Source organism: Phoxinus phoxinus (genome assembly GCF_949152265.1).
Source record: "Phoxinus phoxinus genome assembly, chromosome: 19".
Lineage (NCBI taxonomy): Eukaryota > Metazoa > Chordata > Actinopteri > Cypriniformes > Leuciscidae > Phoxinus > Phoxinus phoxinus.
In genome coordinates, this window is record NC_136894.1 from 9,660,768 (window position 1) to 9,679,859 (window position 19,092).

General features: G+C 36.0%; 1 protein-coding gene across 1 annotated transcript in view; it reads right to left on the minus strand.

The window, feature by feature from the left end:
- Positions 1-239: 239 nt before the first annotated feature.
- meox2b (mesenchyme homeobox 2b) overlaps positions 240-19,092 on the minus strand; it is a 32,932-nt gene continuing 14,079 nt past the window's right edge. Inside the window, exons 2-5 of the mRNA XM_079590610.1 lie at positions 14,394-14,455; positions 8,714-9,962; positions 5,521-5,693; positions 240-1,746 (exon numbers count right to left, since the gene is read on the minus strand). Of these exons, the coding sequence (XP_079446736.1) occupies positions 1,525-1,746; positions 5,521-5,693; positions 8,714-9,194 (876 nt within the window). The 5' untranslated portion in view covers positions 9,195-9,962; positions 14,394-14,455 and the 3' untranslated portion in view covers positions 240-1,524. The remainder of the gene's footprint in view (positions 1,747-5,520; positions 5,694-8,713; positions 9,963-14,393; positions 14,456-19,092) is intronic.

The following is a 19,092-nucleotide window of genomic DNA, read 5'->3' on the forward strand; positions in this document are numbered from 1 at the left end:
GCTCTCATATATGAGCAACGACGTTCAAGAAGTTGGCCGACTCGATAAAGTGGCAGTCCAGAAATTAGAATGCTCACTCACGTGGTCTTCACAGAAACGCCAAACCATAATATTAGTTCTTTAACATGGCTTTCCACAACATTTACATCACATAATCCTCTTCAACGTTTGGTAAGATTTCCTTTAAAAAAAATGCCTTTCAAATTAGTTTTTATTCTATTTTTTTTATTATTTTTCTTCATGAAAAAAAAGTTGAAATCAAAATACCTAACATTTGTTTTATTTACAAGGTAAATAAAAGATATGAACTATAATCATAAACCTGAACAACAAAAGAAAATATTCCATTTGTAATGTTGCCTTCATATGAACACTACCATTCAAAAGTTTGGGGGCAGTAAGATTTTTTTAAAGAAATGCAATGATTTATTAAATTGATCGCATAAATGACAGTAAAGACTTTTATAATGTTACATAGGATTTCTATTTTTTAAATAAATGCTGTTCTTTTAAACTTTCTATTCATTCTAAAGAATCCTGAAAAAAATAAATGATCATGGTTTCCACAAAAATATTAAGCAGCACATGCATCTTGACATTGATGCTGAAAATTCAGCTTCAAATTATGAATTGTAATAATATTTCACAAAATGTCTGTTTTACTTCATTTTTGATCAAATTAATGCAGTCTTGGTGAGCATAAGAGACTTATTTCAAAAAGCAACCCCAACCATTTGAACTGTAGTGTATTTATTTTGTAATGACTCCTTCGGTGATCATGGAAAATTATTTGCAGTCCTCAAGTACACACGCATTAGGAAAGGCAAGTGAAAATTATCCTTTAATTATCCTTCTAAATTAAATGTTTATCACTATGCTGCATATGTCACTTTCAGTCCATTTGATAATCCAAACGTACCCATATTGTGGAGGGGGAAAAAACACGGACATTTGTCAGTCTAAAAACTACTTTGTTTCATTCTAATTCATCAATTAATCAACAAATAATCTAGACCACTTGGTCATTAATGATTTTTTTTCTTTACAATACATATTCTGTGCTGTCACAGATTATGTAGATCTATTTTGTAATCAATTATATATTTTTTTATCAAAATCTGCGAAAATACAGTAGCAATCAGTTAGGCAAAAACTTAAAACAGTGCAAAAATCCTCCCCAAGGCACTTGTGTGGAATGTTTACAACATTCAAACTTATACATTTATTTACAATGTCAATCTTAAGAGTCAAACGTGGATGAATGCATAGTCTCTTGAAAAGTGTGGCCACCTTTAAACCCCTTTGACGTTTATTTAGACTAATCTTCAAAGTTTGGTGCCATTGGGGGCTGAGCTCTGGTTTGCAACCCAGTGAGCATCTGTTTCACAGACCAAGAACAAACCCTAACCACTCAGAGTGAAATAACAAAGCATGGCCCAGTACTAGTTGTTAACAGCCTTCGGAGTACCAACATAGTTGATTCCTGAGGAAATTGCCAGGTTGTGACTGGGTGGAGTCCGGGCATCATAAATGTGCGTGCTCGGAGCTCTGGTCACTGTCGTGACTGTCGTCCTCATTGCTAGGAGAACCGATGGGATGGTGTAGTCCGACCATTGGGGAAAACTCGGAGGGCAAGAGAGTTCCTTTCTTTACATTCACCAGTTCTTTCTCGCGCGCAGCGGCCCCTTGCTGACCTCCCTTCACCCGCTTCCATTTCATCCTTCGGTTCTGGAACCACACCTTTACCTGCAGGAAAGAGAAATGATGTTCAAGTAGTCATATTAAGTATATAGAAAACAATCAGAATGCAGAAATTCAAGTAGTTAGTCAAATAAATACATACAACTGCTGTTAGTGTCATTTTTAATAGTACATTTCATTTCTATATATGAATTGGATAATGGGATAATGGGATAAACATGTTATCATATTTTAGTATCATTTGATATACTAGTATAGTTTTTGGTAATACTTGAAATTAGATTTTATTTATATATGTTTTTTTTTTTAATTAAGTTAGTATTTAAACTAAACGAAGATGAGAAATATTGATTTGGCAAGTAGCTGAAATAAGTCAAGAATCAATATTTGAAATGCTACCTACCTAATTTGTATTGTATTCTAACATATTTAATAAATGAACTATTTATGGAACTTCTTATCCATAAATGCTCTAATTGTATTACAAAAATATAATAATTATATAATATTAATATAATTGTACATTTATTTGGATTTAATTTTAAACACATATTATGGCCATTTTAAATGATTTTAACAGGAAAATTACAGAAATATATCCAGGTAAATAATTTATTTTGCATATTTTAGAGTGCGCATAAATGAATGATGTCATTTTGTTTTATTATTATTTTATTTATTGCAACTTTTGTGTGAATATCTTTGAATTGCACTTCAGTAAAGTTCCTGTAAAACGTCCTGTGGCCGATTCAAAATGAAATTCACACTCAACTGAAAGAAATAACAGCAAAGGAGCATTTTTATACTCTGAATTTTTTTGCCAACCCTGTACTATAGTAAGTACTCATAAGAATAATTAAGAATAGGTTTTAAAAAAAAATTTAAATAAAAGGGTTTGTTCACCCACAAATTCATATTCTATCATTAATTACTCACCCTCATGTTGCTCCAAACCTGGAAGTCTTTTGTTCATCTTCGAAACACAAATCAAGATCTTTTTGATGAAATCTGAGAGATTTCTGTCCGTCCATTGACAGCTATGCAACTACCATTTTGACAAAAAGTTAAAGAGATCGTAAAAACAAATCCATATGAATTGAGCGGTTTAGTCCAAATTTTATGAAAAGACGCGATCACTTTATATGATGAACAGATTGAATTTAGGCTTTTATTCACAAAAAAGTATTCATCAACACACATCAGTTGTGGCAAACGGAAGCTCAAGCATGTCCATTCTCGTGTGTTACGCCAGGTTACTTCCTCAAGAACTAATGAGGTTGTTTCTTGACCGTCAAGCAGGTTCGGTTGAGCTTCTGTTTATGTTCGCTGATCAATGTTTATATGTGAATAAAAGCCTAAATTAAATCCGGTCATCATATAAAGCGATCGAGTCTCTTTAGAAAATTTTGACTAAACCGCTCGATTCATATGGATTAGTTTTACGATCTAAACGATCAAGATGAAATCTGAAATTAATTTGTGTTTAGAAGATGAAGGAAAGTCTTACGGGTTTGGAACGACATGAGGGTGAGTTAAAATGACTGAACTTTCATTTTCGGGTGAACCAACACATTAATAAATTAATAAATAAGCGTTGTTTGCTCATTAGGAAACAATTTTGGCAAAGCTATTATACAGTAGTCAATTACACACACTGTTTATAAGGCGTTATTGGTGTCTTAGCAACGCAGGCGCCCAAGATCTGCATCAGGGAAACTCAACGCCACTTTGTGGGAACGTGTGTAAGGGTGTGTGTTATGGCACTTTCCAGAAAGAGTTGTTTTGGCATGTAGACCCCCACTCTAAAACCACCATCATGCTATCTGTATCAGAACCCCCTTCATACTATGCCCGTGTATCAGATTGGATGAGCGACAGATTTCAAGCTTTCTGCCAACACAGCACTCAGATCCCACACGTATAGACCACATACATAAACCAAGCAAATCACCTCATTTTGTGCTTTGCGGATAGATTCGAAGGGTCCTTCATATCTGCTTTTAATCTTTAAACTCTCTCAAAGTCACAGTGGATCTGCTCTTGTGTTTTTCTTTTGGAGCAGACTTCTGGGAAGTTTGGTGGAGCAGCGATATGATTGGCTCTCGTGGGGACTAGGATTGGCTCTCTAGGCTATTTCCACCTGGTCAGTTATGTGCTGATGCAAAAGTCCTGGTCGCCCGTTGACCCATGTTCCAGGTCCTGACTTGACACTTTTCTCTGTATTTGCGTCTCCACTGTGATGATCAAGCTGCTGCCTAAAACGGGTCGATCAGATCTGGACCGAGTTGCGGCGCCTCACCCCCCACCTAAGGCTTGACAGGGGACTATTTCAGGCTGAGAAGGTTATTTTAGGAAGCGCAGCGCAGGTATTTTAGAGTGAGCTCTTAAATGAGTCGGCAGATTTCCTTACACGACAAAAACTTTAAGTGTGAGAACTGAGAACTCTTTTGCAACTACACGCTCCCATATTTCACATTTCATTTATATTAGTGTGTGTGTGTGTGTGTGTGTGTGTGTGTGTGTGTGTGTGTGTGTGTGTGTGTGTGTGTGTGTGTGTGTGTGTGTGTGTGTGTGTGTGTGTGTGTGTGACATAAATTGTTAATATAAACCCAATACAACGAATGTGCACAGAAAGGGCTGATTTTTTAAAGACTTTGTTGTTTAAGATCTGAGATCAACCCACGTCTAGATTTCTTGGATCTGTGCTGAGAGTCAGTGGATAGGAAGCAATTGTGCAGGAGTAGGAAGGAGTAATGGGAATGAAACACAAAAAGGCAAATCCTAGGTGAGTTGCTTAAAGTGCTTCTTTTTAGGTCAAGACTCAACTGGAAAGATCCTAAACTCTGGAGTGGGTGTGTGGGACATTATGAAGAAAGCACTTGTACAGTGAACTTCACCACTGTCTAATTTTAAATACGTTTAAAGATTAATATGGAAGACTGGAGCTGGTTTTTACTCCAGTGAATTTTTTTTTGGTATACGGAATATCGTTCCATAGTATATTTTTGAGTTGATAAAAAAAAAAATCTAAAAAAGGGTGTATATATGCACCCACACATATCATTATATTAATCAAAATTAAACTATCCCTTTATTTGTATATATATATATATATATATATATATATATATATATATATATATATATATATATATATACATATATAAATAAAGGGATAGTTTAATTTTTCAATAAAAAAGTGCTCATGATCCAGCATGGATCATGTCCCACTCATGTTGTCCATTCTCTCTCTCCCTGTTGTTTCCCTTCTGTCTTTTTTTAATAAAAGCCATTAGAAAAAAAATATTCTTAAAAAAAAATGGCTTTGCATAAAAAAAATATATTCTACTGTAGTTGAACCTGAGGTTTAACATATGGCTACATTTGACAGTTTGTCAGACTTCACTGTCAGGGTTATTTACAGGATCCGATGACCATTCAAATGATTATAATTTTTTTTACAAGTGGGAATACCTCCCTCAACCCAAATGAGTAGGCTATATCATATAGGGAACTGGACCCTTCGACACAGGGCTCTATTTCTAACGTAAAACATATTTTTAGAGAGCTCATACTATAATACTTTGAGATTTATATCAGTAAATGAGGGCATACAATTTAATTGGTTGAGAATTGCTAACATTTAACATTGCGTTTATCACTTTTTACGACTTGATCACATTAAATGGAGTCAGCCTTTATGCAAAGTTTTTCTTTTTTACCCATCAATCTAAGAACATTTTTCAAGGCCAATGGAAGTGCCATTGTTACTGTATGTCTCCTGGTAACATCTGAAAACAGGCTCAGCGTTGAACGTACTTGTCTCTCTGTGAGGTCAAGGTTGACAGCGATTTCGTAACGTCTAAGCCGCGTCAGATAGTTGTGGTGAGCGAATTCTGATTCCAGCTCTCGGATCTGTTCCTTGGTGAACGCTGTGCGCTCCTTCCTAGGTTTACTGCTCACGTCTGACTTATAGCTCCCATCCTGGGAATCTGAAATGAAAAACAGATCACTTTCCAGCCGCTGTAAACGCACAGAAAAAGAAAAAAAACATAAGAGAAAGCAAAAAGGGTGAAATAATAAGATGGTGTGATAAACTGCAGGGCTCTGAAATAAAATAAACGAACAAAAATAAAAATGAAAGCGGAACAATTTGGCCTGCCAATCACCATTTATTATGGCGATATGGCTCTGGTGTTTTTAGCAGACGGAGGATGGCAAGAGAACGAAGCACATGCTCTCAAATCTGGCCTGAATCAACAGGGCTTCGTTCACACTCTCCAACAATCAGATCAATTTACTCTTCATTTTCCACACACTTCTCTTTTGACAGAATGCATGAAACGCTCTCAAGGAACATTTCTGATTGGTCCAAAAATGATCAAATTCAACCGTAACTGTGTAGATTGAAGCTTGTTAATATATTATAGTTATATATATAACGTTTGTATTATTCAGGTGCATAGGAACATGTACAGGAGGGTTTAGAATCACAGAGTTGGATCCCTTCATTTATTAGTTTCATTTGAAATAATTCATTTAAAAAGAAAAAGTGCAAAATAGAACAGTTTGGTGCTGCCTGAAGCATTTCTTTAAAAGTAACAACGGAACTGAATTGTTTGTCAGTGAGCAAAGTATATTAATTCAACTTTTAAAAAGTACATTATGTGGTAACCTCTAAATTATTTTATTGGACTCAAATCAAACATATTGAATCAACTTAAATACAGTAACTCCAAAAAAAAATATTTTTTAGGGGATTGATAAGGTAGAAAAATCTTTTAAAAGGTAACAATCACAGGATACCACAGTGGAGTATGTGAAAAGTGGCTAATATGATTTTCATTATTATACAATTCCTTATAACTGTACAGTATGTACATTTTCTATGAAAAATATATGATCTAAAACTACTGTGAGTTTTATTATCACAGCCTTTTCTTTACTCTACTTATTTTCAAATCTCTCTCGCCCTCCCTTTTAAAAAAAAAATTGACTTTTTTTTATAATGTGACTGACAAAGTAAAGCAGTTAATAGACTGGGAGAGCCCTATACAAATCAATTCGTTTAAAAAAAAGAAAATATGTTTGCAATTATTATTTTTAAGCTTGCCTTTCAAAGACGAGTGTGATGTCGAATTTGTGGCTCCTTTGAAAGCGGCAGAGAAATACAACTGCTCTAGAAATCCACGTTTTTTTATAGTACACAAGATTATGAGCTTTAAAAATCGTATTTCATATGCAACATCACTTTTCGGAATAATCTATAATCTGTTCAGGCTATCGCTGCAACATCACGACATATGACACGGCTTTAAATGGAAACCACACTGCCTTTGATAACTGCCAACAGACTGGAGGAAATTAGATTTGGTATAAAGGCACAGCAAGTGCCAACAGGAGCCTTCTGGAAATTTCTACCACCATTGGGCCTATCCATCAGTATGCCATCAAGCCATAAATTACAGGCACCTGGATGAAAAGCTACAGCATCATGAGATGAAAAAAAAAAACGATTTTTGGATGTACAGTAGCCTATAAGATGGAGTAATTCAGTTCAACTAACTGTAAAGGTGACAAAAACCTTGAGTTCAATCTCAGAAACTTTCGTCTTTATAATTTTACACACAACAGTGATATTTTTCTGAAGACATTCACAATTCTTTTTTTCCTGCACCTCTGTTTTTAAAGTCTATACGTCAATGTCAAACCACTTAGATCACCAGGTGTGACATTTTCTATTGTTCTTGAAATTTAAGGGTCACATTTTATATAAAACCTGTCCAGCTGCAGCTCTAACGGTTTCCCCCAGCCGTAAATGGTGCGTATGCATTTGGGGGGTATCAAAAGCGCAGCTGCGGGCAGTGTGAGCATTTAAAGCGGCTTTCACCTGTGCTCTATTAAAGACCTGAGGGTAAATGCCAGAGTGACTTACACCTCTGAGACTGATGAGAGAAAGAAACAGGGCAGCCTCACAGCACCAGGCCCTGCCATTAAAACACGACTGTGCCGTGTCCGGCCCGTTCTGGATTCCGTTCCTTTTGCTTTATTGCCTCAGATTCATTCATATTTTAAGAAGCATTTTCTCTAAAATACTCGACATATCTCTAGACTTATCAAGCTGCTTTTGACCGTATTTATACAACTGCTCAGTTTGATATATTTGTAAAGCTCGCACGCTCCTCTATATGGTTCATGGATGGATTAGAACGATTTATGCGTGTGAATCTGATCTGAATGTCAAATGTGTAAAACGTTAGATTTTTCTCTTAAACTACTATGAGTTTGATTATCACACAGCCTTTTCTTTTCTCTGGTACTAGTTTTTTCTTCAGTTTAATTGTCTGCTTATGTCTTTTCTAACACAGGGCAGTTGTATTGAATTATCCCATGTTAAATACTGCAGAAATAAAATTAAATCCATTTACTACATATAGTATGTTTAAACTGTCTTGATATGGACCAATTTCTATACATTTAAAACTAATAATAATAATTCTATTTTTTTCCCTATTTTAATTAATTTTATGACAGAAGGTACTCTAATTTGTAAATTCTAAATTTTTAATACATTTATCATTTTTAATTTTTTAATTATCACAAAATATTGCAAAATAATATTTTCTGAAGTTATATTAAACTTATAATTTGGTGCATATGTGCATTTCCCTTCATATTAACAAAATTACATTTCATTTCAAATTCATAGTGTCTTGAAAAAAATGTGGTGCTCAATTCAAATTCTAATTCCAAACACCCAATTCTCTTTTCCAAGGCCAGATTACAGAAAATATAAAATATGATGAAATCCTGTATTACTGACCAAAGTCAGTAAGTCCTTTACTTAAACTGTTCTGAATAAATCTGATGAGTAATAAAACTCTCCAGTCATGACAAGCACTTGAATTATTTATATCGTAAATAATGCAATTTGATAATTTCCAATTTAACAAAAAAATTAGAAATAAAATTCAATGATTTTTATACTGGATGCATAAGAAAAAAAACATACCTGAGCTGTCACTCTTTCCTTTGCTATTGCGTCTCTCCGGCTCAGCAGGCGACATGTTCTGTCTCCCGTATTCTCCAGGGACACATGACACCCCAGAAGGGTCACTACCGGTGAGCGTTGGGTTACCCGCGCACATGCCCTGTGAACCCGCTCCACACAGTTCTGGAGCCGAAGACTCGCGGTGCGGCAGGCAGAGATTGAGGCGCTCGCCGTCAATCGCCGGCATCTGCGGGACGTGCCAGGAGGACTGATGCTGCGAGAGGTGTGGATGCTGCGGAGTGGGGTGAACCCTGTGATGATGTCCTCCGAAGCTGCCCTCCTCCCCAGCGTAGCTGCAGGGCGGCGAGGGTCCTGGGAGGTCAGGGTAGGAGACGTGGTCGGAGCGCCCGTGCAGCGCCAGGGAGGACTGGGTGAACGCCGGGTGCAGGGCTTGGGATGGGGCGTGCGGGCTCCGAAGGCATCCGAACAGAGAATGATCCATGTTCTCTTAGTGTCGACGGTTCCACTTAACTCCAGACTCTTCGAGAAACCAGGGAAGCCGAAAAGCCCCAAAAACACAGCCTCGCACCCGTTTCCACCGTAGTCCAGGAGTCAACGGCGAAAGGAAGAGGGAGCGGGCGGCGATGAAAGGCAAGGCCTCCGGTAATCCTGAGCATGCAGCCCCGTTGCCAGGCCGAAAAAGAGGGTAAACACACACAGCCTGCAAGAGGAAGCTCGGGTGACAGATGGGAGAGAGAGAGAAAAGAGAGGGAGAGGGAAAGACAGAGCCGTCTGGGCCCGAGTGGATACAGCGCTTCTGGAGAAGTTGGAGCGAGGGAACGTGGGAGGGGGGGTTAAACGGAGGTGCTGGAGGAATAGATGTTATATATAGGGCGTAACATGAGAGGGAGGTTGGGTCGCAGGCTCCTCGCTACTGACCACATGCATACGATCTTCCTCCAGAACGACAAGGTACAATAAATCTGAGGCCAGCCAACTAGTTCTGGGCTCATGAAAACGGGGGTACGATATTTTGGACTCGGGCTATCTGATCCCATGGACACTTTTTCTAAGAAATGAGTTGAGTAAGCTGCCAAGGAGTGAGCGTGGAATGGTTATGGGGGTCTAAAGGGTGGGACGAAGGACTGGGGTGCTAACTTGTGTCTATCTGTCTGTGCGTTTACCCAAAATCATCTAGATTGTCAGCATCATCTTGTAATGTCCTGGAATTCTTTCGGACTGTGAAAAGGATAATTTTCCACCAAAATGTCTGTAAAAAAAAAAGAAAGAAAAGCAAATACAACAATATTTGACTTAACCGCTTCCAGTCTGCATGAGACAGAATAAGTTTGCATTGCTAAAATTTTTTTAATGTAATGTAATGACTATCATATAAAAGCATCTTTGTATTTTAAATTATATTCATTAACAACTAATAAAATATGATACTGACAGTATGTCTACCCTGCAAATGACAAGACTTGCTGTTGGAGACGTAAAACAATATGCAGATTTCTATAAATCTGTCTAGAAATAGATACACTGGTCATTTGAAAAAAAAAAAAAAAAATCCTTGAAAACACAGATGCTGTTCATTCTCTTATGTATTTCTGAGATGGAAAACCATATTTCTCTCCCAGAATGCTCAATGAACCCAAAATAATTTTTGCTTGTCAGAAAAAAAAAAGTATTTTGCTTTGATCAAGGCATGAAAACTAATTTTAATCTAAGTTGACATGCAGTACAGGAAAATTACAGATTTAATGAATGAGTTTCTGAAAACAAAAACATTTTTATTGTCTTTTATTAAGTTTTCATACTGCAAAAATTCAAAACAATCAAGTGAGTGTTATGGGTTGGGGGAGCAATTCATTTTTTTAACACCGTTTTAATTTCACTTTATAGATTTCAACCACAATGAAATAACTCTAGCAATGCAAAGATCATAAAGGATCTCATTTTTTATGTGGTGAAAACTTGCTGAAGAAAGTGTTGCTCATGAATGCATTGCAATTACAAAAAAAGCTGGCAAAATGGAAAATAAAAGTGTTTAATCTCCTTTCAATGTCTAATAAAGTTATTAAAATATAGTCTTGCGGCAAGTTCATAGTTGATCATTTTAGAATATTTTTTTGCAACTTAGCTGTACATTTAATTAAAAATAAAAGGCCTTGGAATTCTTCATTGGATAAAATAAATAAATAATTTATCCCAGTTTTATTGAATCCAGAACTCGCTTGGACCGGTAATTTAGCACTTTTATGATTGGTGTAGCGCAGCTGGTGTAAAAATATAATAATAAATCAAATAAAACGTAGCTGTGGACTTTCCACCAAGCTGCATTAGCTTGAAAAGCCATCCTTATATTTTGAAACAGTTTTTTACACAATTACCAGGTCTTTTTTCAACCCAAACTTTGCGATTCAATAGTTTACATTGTGCGTTTCAGAAACATTGACCGCTGTCGGTCTTGTCCACACATCCTTTACATTCAGCACTATCTCTGCATTTAGATGACTGTGGTGAACCAAACACGCATGAGCCTTAACCCAGAGAGGAAATTAGGTTCATTTTGAGGGGAAATGACTTTAGCAGACCGCCAAAACCCGATGTGGGTGTCGCTGCCCGGCTCAGAGTGACTGCTATGTCCAGTGGTCCTGTATTAAGCTTCAAAAGAAAATATAGTGTTTATTCAACAAATTAGGTCAATTAGTCGTTATGTAAAGTAATCTCCGAGAACGGCCCCCGGGTGCGTATTAATGTTCACATGGTTTCGGTTTTGCCTCAGACCCTGCGCCGTGTCATTGCCCCAGGCCTCTGAGAGGTTGTGCGAGTCTGACTTTCCTTCCTCATTCTCTCCCTCTCTACGGGTCCAAGACATAAGCCTCCGTAATAGCTAACTGCTAATTTGACAGGTCCCTGGGGAGAAGGGATTTTCTGCAGGTGAGTCCTCTCACCTGGTGGCCAATTTTTTGAATGTGTGTGTGACAGGCTAATGCTTATTAGATTTTGTTGGATTTCGAAGAGCCTGTCGGTGTCAATCACACATGTACAAGAGTAAAACCAGACAGATTATGGTTAAAATAGAGCGGCGATGCTTTCCGGGATTTTATTTTGGCTGTTTTGGAAGATAATTAGGAGGTTGGAGGATAATGTGAAACTTTTAATGATTTAGTGTCATGCATTTCATATTTGTAGTCTTTTAGATTGTATCAGTTTGTCATTTTATACATTGTAATTTTAGTGTCATTCTGTTTCGGTTCGTATTAAAACACGTTCTATTTTTAAAAGGCCCCGTGACGCTCATTAGCTGAGTGGAAAAGGAGCTCGGAGACGAAACCACTAACTCTGGTATCTGTTAATGCCAGACCTCAGACAGACATTTCCAATAGGATACTCGAAGCGGGTTTATTGTAATGTGCACTGCTTTGTAATGAGAGGATGAAAGGAGTCAAAGGAGGAGGAAGTGATGCGTTTCATATTAACACACAAAGACTGAGAAAATATAGAGTCCTCAGAAATCTCTGCTATGCTCGAGTCAATTTATAGGAGACTGTGTAGGAACTATACAGCTATTAAAAAATCTAAAGTGTTGTCATGTGATCCGACAAAATCCATTCTTGAACACTTTGATGAAGTTATTGTTGTACTTAATCAACATTTTAGTATGACAATAATTTCATTTCTAAATGATAAACTAATATGGCACTAAACCTAGAAAGATCATTCAAATCAAATACATAAATCTTCTATTTGCAGACATAGAATTGATAATTTGCCAAAAGATATCAAATACATATGTAATTGAAAAATGTTTTTTAAAGTTTATTGAATTAACAATTAATTAAAAGGATTTACACACACACACACACACACACACACACACACACACACACACACACACACACACACACACACACACACACACACACACACACACACACACTATAAAGTATATAAATACTTTATAGATATTGTTTTTTTCTTTCGGTATGTTGCAACATAGTATTTTTATATTTTATTTGTATCTTTTTTTGTTGTTCGAAATAAAATAAATATTCAATATTTAGATTTTTTTTTTACACTTAAAATATCAGTAAGATTCACTACTTTTGTGCAAGATTTTTTCCCCTGACATTTATGCTATGTAACAGTTCATGTTTTAATTTCTTGTCTATTCTTTTTATTTATTTATTTACCCATTTATTAAATCATTAGTTGTGATTTACAGTTTAGTTACCAAAGTTGTTGCTGATGCGTTTGCAATGCACTACAAAAGTTGCAATCTGAAATAAAAATTAAAAACCCCTTTTCACGAAGTAAGTAATCGGAGTAGATCTGAAGCACAGTGTTTTAAAGAGCCTGAAATGCGCATGAGGCTCTGTGTTTTCCTCAGCCAGAGTATCTGATTGAGCCTGTAAAGTCAATCCGTCTGCGCTCATGACACGAGCTGAGACTAATGTGTTCCATGCAGAGCCTACACTTCGTCAATGCTTTTTAGAACCGAATTTGTTTCTGGTGGAATACTGGCATATGTTAGAGGCTAAAAATAATAATCGCTCTCTACCTCCAGTGCGACATGTTGTTCTAATATCAGAAATAATTCTGAAAAGTAAAGATGACATCTTGTGATTTAATGGCTTCCCTTCTCCTATTAAATTCCTAATGCAACAGCCCAGATCTAAAAACTAGATTTTACTTTGCCTATGGTTTTGTATTACTACAAAAAAAATGTCTTTCTTTATCTCCAAAAGTCTTAGCCACAGAGCTGATGCTAATGATTTTCATACATATGATTTTAACAGACAATTCCTTGCTGCGGATTGAGCTGCCAAGACGCCAATCTCAATTCAAGGTTATGTGCCTTAATCATTCTTGTTCATTACTAAAATACAGCCACCAGGACTCACATACCAAACAATGAAGGACACATTACCTCATGCCTCGTCTATGGAGGAGGTTTACAGATTTAGGATTTTCTTGATAAAAAAAATACTGCTAACTGTGAAGGACAAACACTGTCAAACTGATTATTAGCCTGAGCTTGACATGGATTTTATGTCATAATGCGACAAATGAAAATATATTTGAAGGCACCTTTTTAGGTTCCTCAGACTGCCGGAGTGGAGAATGAAAGTGCCTCAAATATCCTATTATGAAAAGAATATATACACTACCATTAAAAAGTTTGGTACGATTTAATCTGTTTTTATGCTCACCAAGGCAGTATTTATTTGATAAAAAAAAAGTAAAATCGTGAAATATTATTACAATTTAAAATAGCCATTTTCTATTAGTATTTTATACAGTATATATAGTTTATATATATATATATATATATATATATATATATATATATATATGAATATATTTTAATGTCAAATCTGAATTTTCAGCAGCCATTACTCCAGTCTTGTTTAGTAATTTTGCAGAAAGCATTATACATGTTGTCAGGATTCTTTAAAAGTACAAAATAAATAAATGAAAAATATATTTGAAAAAATAATATGTAACAATGTAAAAGTCTTTAATGTCACTTTTGATCAATATACTGCATCCTTCCAGAATAAAATTATTAATTTCTTCAAAAAAAAAAAATCTAACTGTCCACAGACATTTGAATGGTAGTGTATTACAAGTGTCTTGTAAACCTTTTCCTTTTCTCGGGTTCCAAATGGAAGAACTGTTAACAGGGACTTACAGGTTCCTCTGAGAATCTCATTTTTTTTGGGAACCAAGAAGCTCAAATGGGTCCACTCCACACTGCAAAAAAAAGAAAGAAAAGGAAAGATACTTGAGGCACATGTAAATTAAAGAGGAAACATTTAGGTCTTCAGCCCTTTTACAGCCTTAGAAAAGGCTTCAGTCTAAAACAAATTTCTAGTCAAACTATGAGTTGTAAATATTTAACGAAAACAAACTGCATTTAAATATTTAAAACCAGAGCAAAATATCTCCCATGAAAATTGCTAATCTATTTGACACATCAACAAACTGATCATGTATCCAGTGAAAGAAAACTAGCAGAAGATAATGACAGATGCTTTCCTCATCCAGCAACAAGTGTTTACACGTTAAAGTTTCGCAAATCATTCTTTTTCAAACAGTGTACCAACTTCGGCTGAACGCTTCATTCGTCCAGCTAATGACTGCTTGCATTTTGTTGCCACATGTTCAGTTGTTCTGTAATCAGGCCGTAATTTACTATTTTAGCTCTCTGAGCACTAATTCTGTGAGAAGATTAAGTGTAAACATTATTTGCGGCTGGCACCATCCCGCTGAACCGATGCTGAGGCCTGTAAATATGTGAGCTCTTAACAGAAAGCCACAATCACATTGCTCTGAATACACCATTTTCTTTGCTAATGAGCCGTGTCACACCACCATGCCATGTTTACGTGGAAAAGGGTTCACCTCTTCAGGGCGCTGATTAATCTGGGAGAAGAAGAAGAAGAAAAAAGAGGAAAGAGCAAACCACACGTGTAACACACACTCTATCTCTGTCTTTTCTAGACTGTATACAAACAGTCTCTATCTGCCAATGCCTTCTCCATACACTCTATGTAAGAGTCTGTCAACTCAAATACAATCAGTTACAGACACAAACACACATACTTACACAGGATAAAGCTGATGATGTTTACATGACATAAATCTCAATCATTCAATAGGAGAAAAATTACATAATGTTACCTAATATCACACATGTTTTTTTTTTCCTTTTCCTTTTTGTCTGTTATGTTTTAAAGCTTCCATAAACATTGCATGCAGGTTTCATAAATGAACTGCTGTTTTCGAACACTTTTTTTATTTATTTTTTTGCTTTGTTGATATTTTCAGAAAGAACATTTAATCATTCTGCAGTCTCTTGGTAGATTTGTACACACACATTTTAATAAGGATATTTATTCAAATAAATAAATAAATAAAATCATGACTTCTTTCAGTCATTAACAATTCAGTGTTTTTTTAACTAATTGGTCGACTGAATTATTAAAGGACTCACGTTCAGTTTGGTTTTAGTTTTGTTTTTCTGGACTCTAAAATCGAATACTTCCGTACTATATAGAAAAACAGTATGGCAACACAGAGTATGTCCGAATACTAGTATTTGAAAAAAGGTGAAAAAGTACCCGATACTACTTTTGCCGAGATTCTGAAGTGCGTATACTGTACAGTAGACACTTTACTATCCCATGAGGTCATGCGAGAGCATTTATGAATGGAAGCGACGCAACTGACCCTGGTACTGTAGACTGTGGCAATATGGCGGATGCAGAACCCCCGAATTTCATTAATACCACACATATTCATACTATAGCCTAACATACTTTTTAACAGTACCAAAGAAAGTTTAAAACCAAATGTAGTACCTGCCTAATTGTATGATATTTGAGGCAGCATTAGTTTGTAACTCATTGTTTCCTTTTTGCTTCCAGGGTTTCTATAATGTAAAAAAAAAAGTCATAGTGACTCATTGTTTGATTGATTTGAATCACCTGTTCCTTGTTTAGCTCTTCAGCTACTCTGTAGTTGTGTCCCAAATGACACACTATACAATATGCACCTATACACTACTTATGCACTCAACCGTGCAGTGTACGAATTAAAGGTTATGAATGAAGGTTATTTTGTCTTTCGACACAATGGCCTTTAAATACGCATTTTAAGCTGCGGCAGTTTAGAGCATGAAGTGTCCAACATTACAGACTTTGTTTTTTTCGGTTAATTGAGTGCATCATCCAGGTATTTAAACACAACACACTACTCCCACTTTTTATACTAAAAAAGAAGTAATAGAATAGTGCATAAGTATGCAAATTGGGTATTTATGGCTCTTAGTTTGAATCAGTCTTTGTCCGTTCTAATCTAAGATAAGTTGGTTGTAATTGTCTTGCATTCCTTTATCCTCCTGAGCTCCTGCGTGTTTGCCGTTTTACTTTTTTTTTTCAATTAAAGTGACTGATGCGTATCCTGCCTTAACTTCTCTTCCTTACTGCAACCAACTGAGACAAACATCATACTGTACATCCCTTGTGGGTCAGTCAATGAAAATTAACAAATCCTTTTGGTGAATGAATTCAAGAGAATCGAGTCGCTGTCTGAGATGAATCAAAACCCACACTAGCATTTATTTTATATACAATAGCTTCATTTTACATATAGTCGGTAAAGAAAAGGAAAAATAAATAATTTGATCAATTATACAAGCATTTTTCCAATATGGAAACTAAGAAATGGAATAGAGTTGGCTGTTTTGTTCATGTTGTTTTGATGCATCCGGTTTAAGGCCTTCCAGATAATTTCACCATTTGCAACAAATACAGATACAGTACATACAGATATTGGCTTTGTGATAAGAACATATCATGCTTGATATGCTTCTTTTTCTTCACAGTGAAAAATAAACAGCCCAAGCATATAAATGGAAATACAGAAATTGTAATTCAGAAAAGAATATCTGAATGATTCAGAAACCCCTCGCTGGCCCCTCCATGTCAGAACATGTTTTTCATGCAGAGACTGAGGGATAGATTTTATTACACATTAAATGAGACATTTGATTCATATGCAATGAGAGAAGTACAGTTGTCCTTAGCCTTTCCGTCTCAAATATTCCCAAAAAATATGTTTACAATTATAAGGTTTCCTTTAATATTATAATCCAAAACATCATAAATGTTCTGAATTGATTGAGCTCCCAGTGATTCATGAATGACATGATGTCTTAATAAAAACACAAAACAACAAAGTAGTCGTTGATAATGTGTGAGGAGAGCCGCTGCAGGAACAAGGCAATGTGATTTTCCCCATAGCCTAAGCCCACGTCTACAAATAAATCTTTGTATTTGTTGTATCTGACTGTATCTGGCTGTATTTGTTGAGCAGTAACGAACCATTTGTAAACCGTTAAACGCAGGACCAACATATCATTTGTTGAACAATTATATACAATTTGCACAGAATTTCCTTCCATACAGATATAATTAAACCCATGAGCGATGTGATGAAAAACAGTCAAAGCTGCAGGATTTGGGTTTAGTCTAGCAATCAGCACTGCTTCTTTTTTTGACATGTACAGCTGGAGCAAATATCAGAACACATCAACCTCAGCAGGCCCAATGATAGATCTACAGTTCAATCTTACTCCATCTCACAATCCCTCTCTGGTGGATGGTGGAAGAAGTAAAAAATATTCTGATGCAGCTCTTGCTAAATACTACTGTAGTCGTGCTATTATTTGCCGCATGGAAACCCCATAGTCAGTACAATCTAAGAACAAACAATGGACTGTCATGATTGAACATGTTTAATCATTTAAGATCAATAAACACTACATAATACGGGAACACTTCAAACAATTCATCTGAAGCCTTAAACAAGTGATACTACAAAACAAAAAACCTTTGAAAAATGAATGCTTTTGAGGAGCTGTGTGGTTTTATTCTGCAAAAGATAAACACCAGTGAAACAAAAATGGCACCAATTCGAATGTAAAATGCTGAGCGGCATTAATTTGCATGCGCTTTCTTTGTCTTTGCACCTGATTCACTGAAGGAATTATGCAAATCATACAACAACGCTCTCAACACGCAAAACAAATGTGTTATAAAGTAACTTTCCTCACGTTTGAAGTACTTTATTGTGGCCTTGCTGCAGTTCAGGAACTCGACTACATCGTATGCTAGAAATTGGTCTACTTTTAACCTTGTTCATCATATGATCATAAAAAAATAATAATAATAATTATGCGCTAAAAAAGAACACAAACACCAAACATTTATCGCATGCTTCTTTTAGTATTGTACAACAAAAATCGGTTCTTCTAATGGCATCACTGTGAAAATCTAATCTGAAAATTTAGAAACCTTTATTTGTAGGTCAAAAATCCTCATTTGCACAGAAAGGAAGTGTGTTTGCACTTTGCACTGAAAAGAATTACAGCTTAACCAATACAAACAAGCATCTGGTTAAACTATGTTTTGGATAGTTAGTGAATAAGACGCAGGTTTTGTGCTGAAATACTATCCTGTAAAATTGTGTCAAAAGTTAATTTGTCCTTCTACGATTTAAATCCAAAATTTGCTTTCAAATACTCATTCAAACCATTTGGTTTAGTGGCAGACGTGTTGATTCAATGGTGCTGAATCCTGTGACATGATCAGAATAGACACACACACTGATACACTCCTTTCCGCCTACATGTCCTTAAATTTCTCCACAGTTTTCTTTCTTGGCTCCTCTCTCTCTCTGTCTATTTCTCACTTTTCTTGCTGTGGTAAATCTGGGAGACCTTAGGCCTACTAGAAGCTTACTTATGTCCCTCAACGGGCCTCTTTACCCAGTCTGTAATTAGACCTGGCCAAACACACACACACACACACACACACACACACACA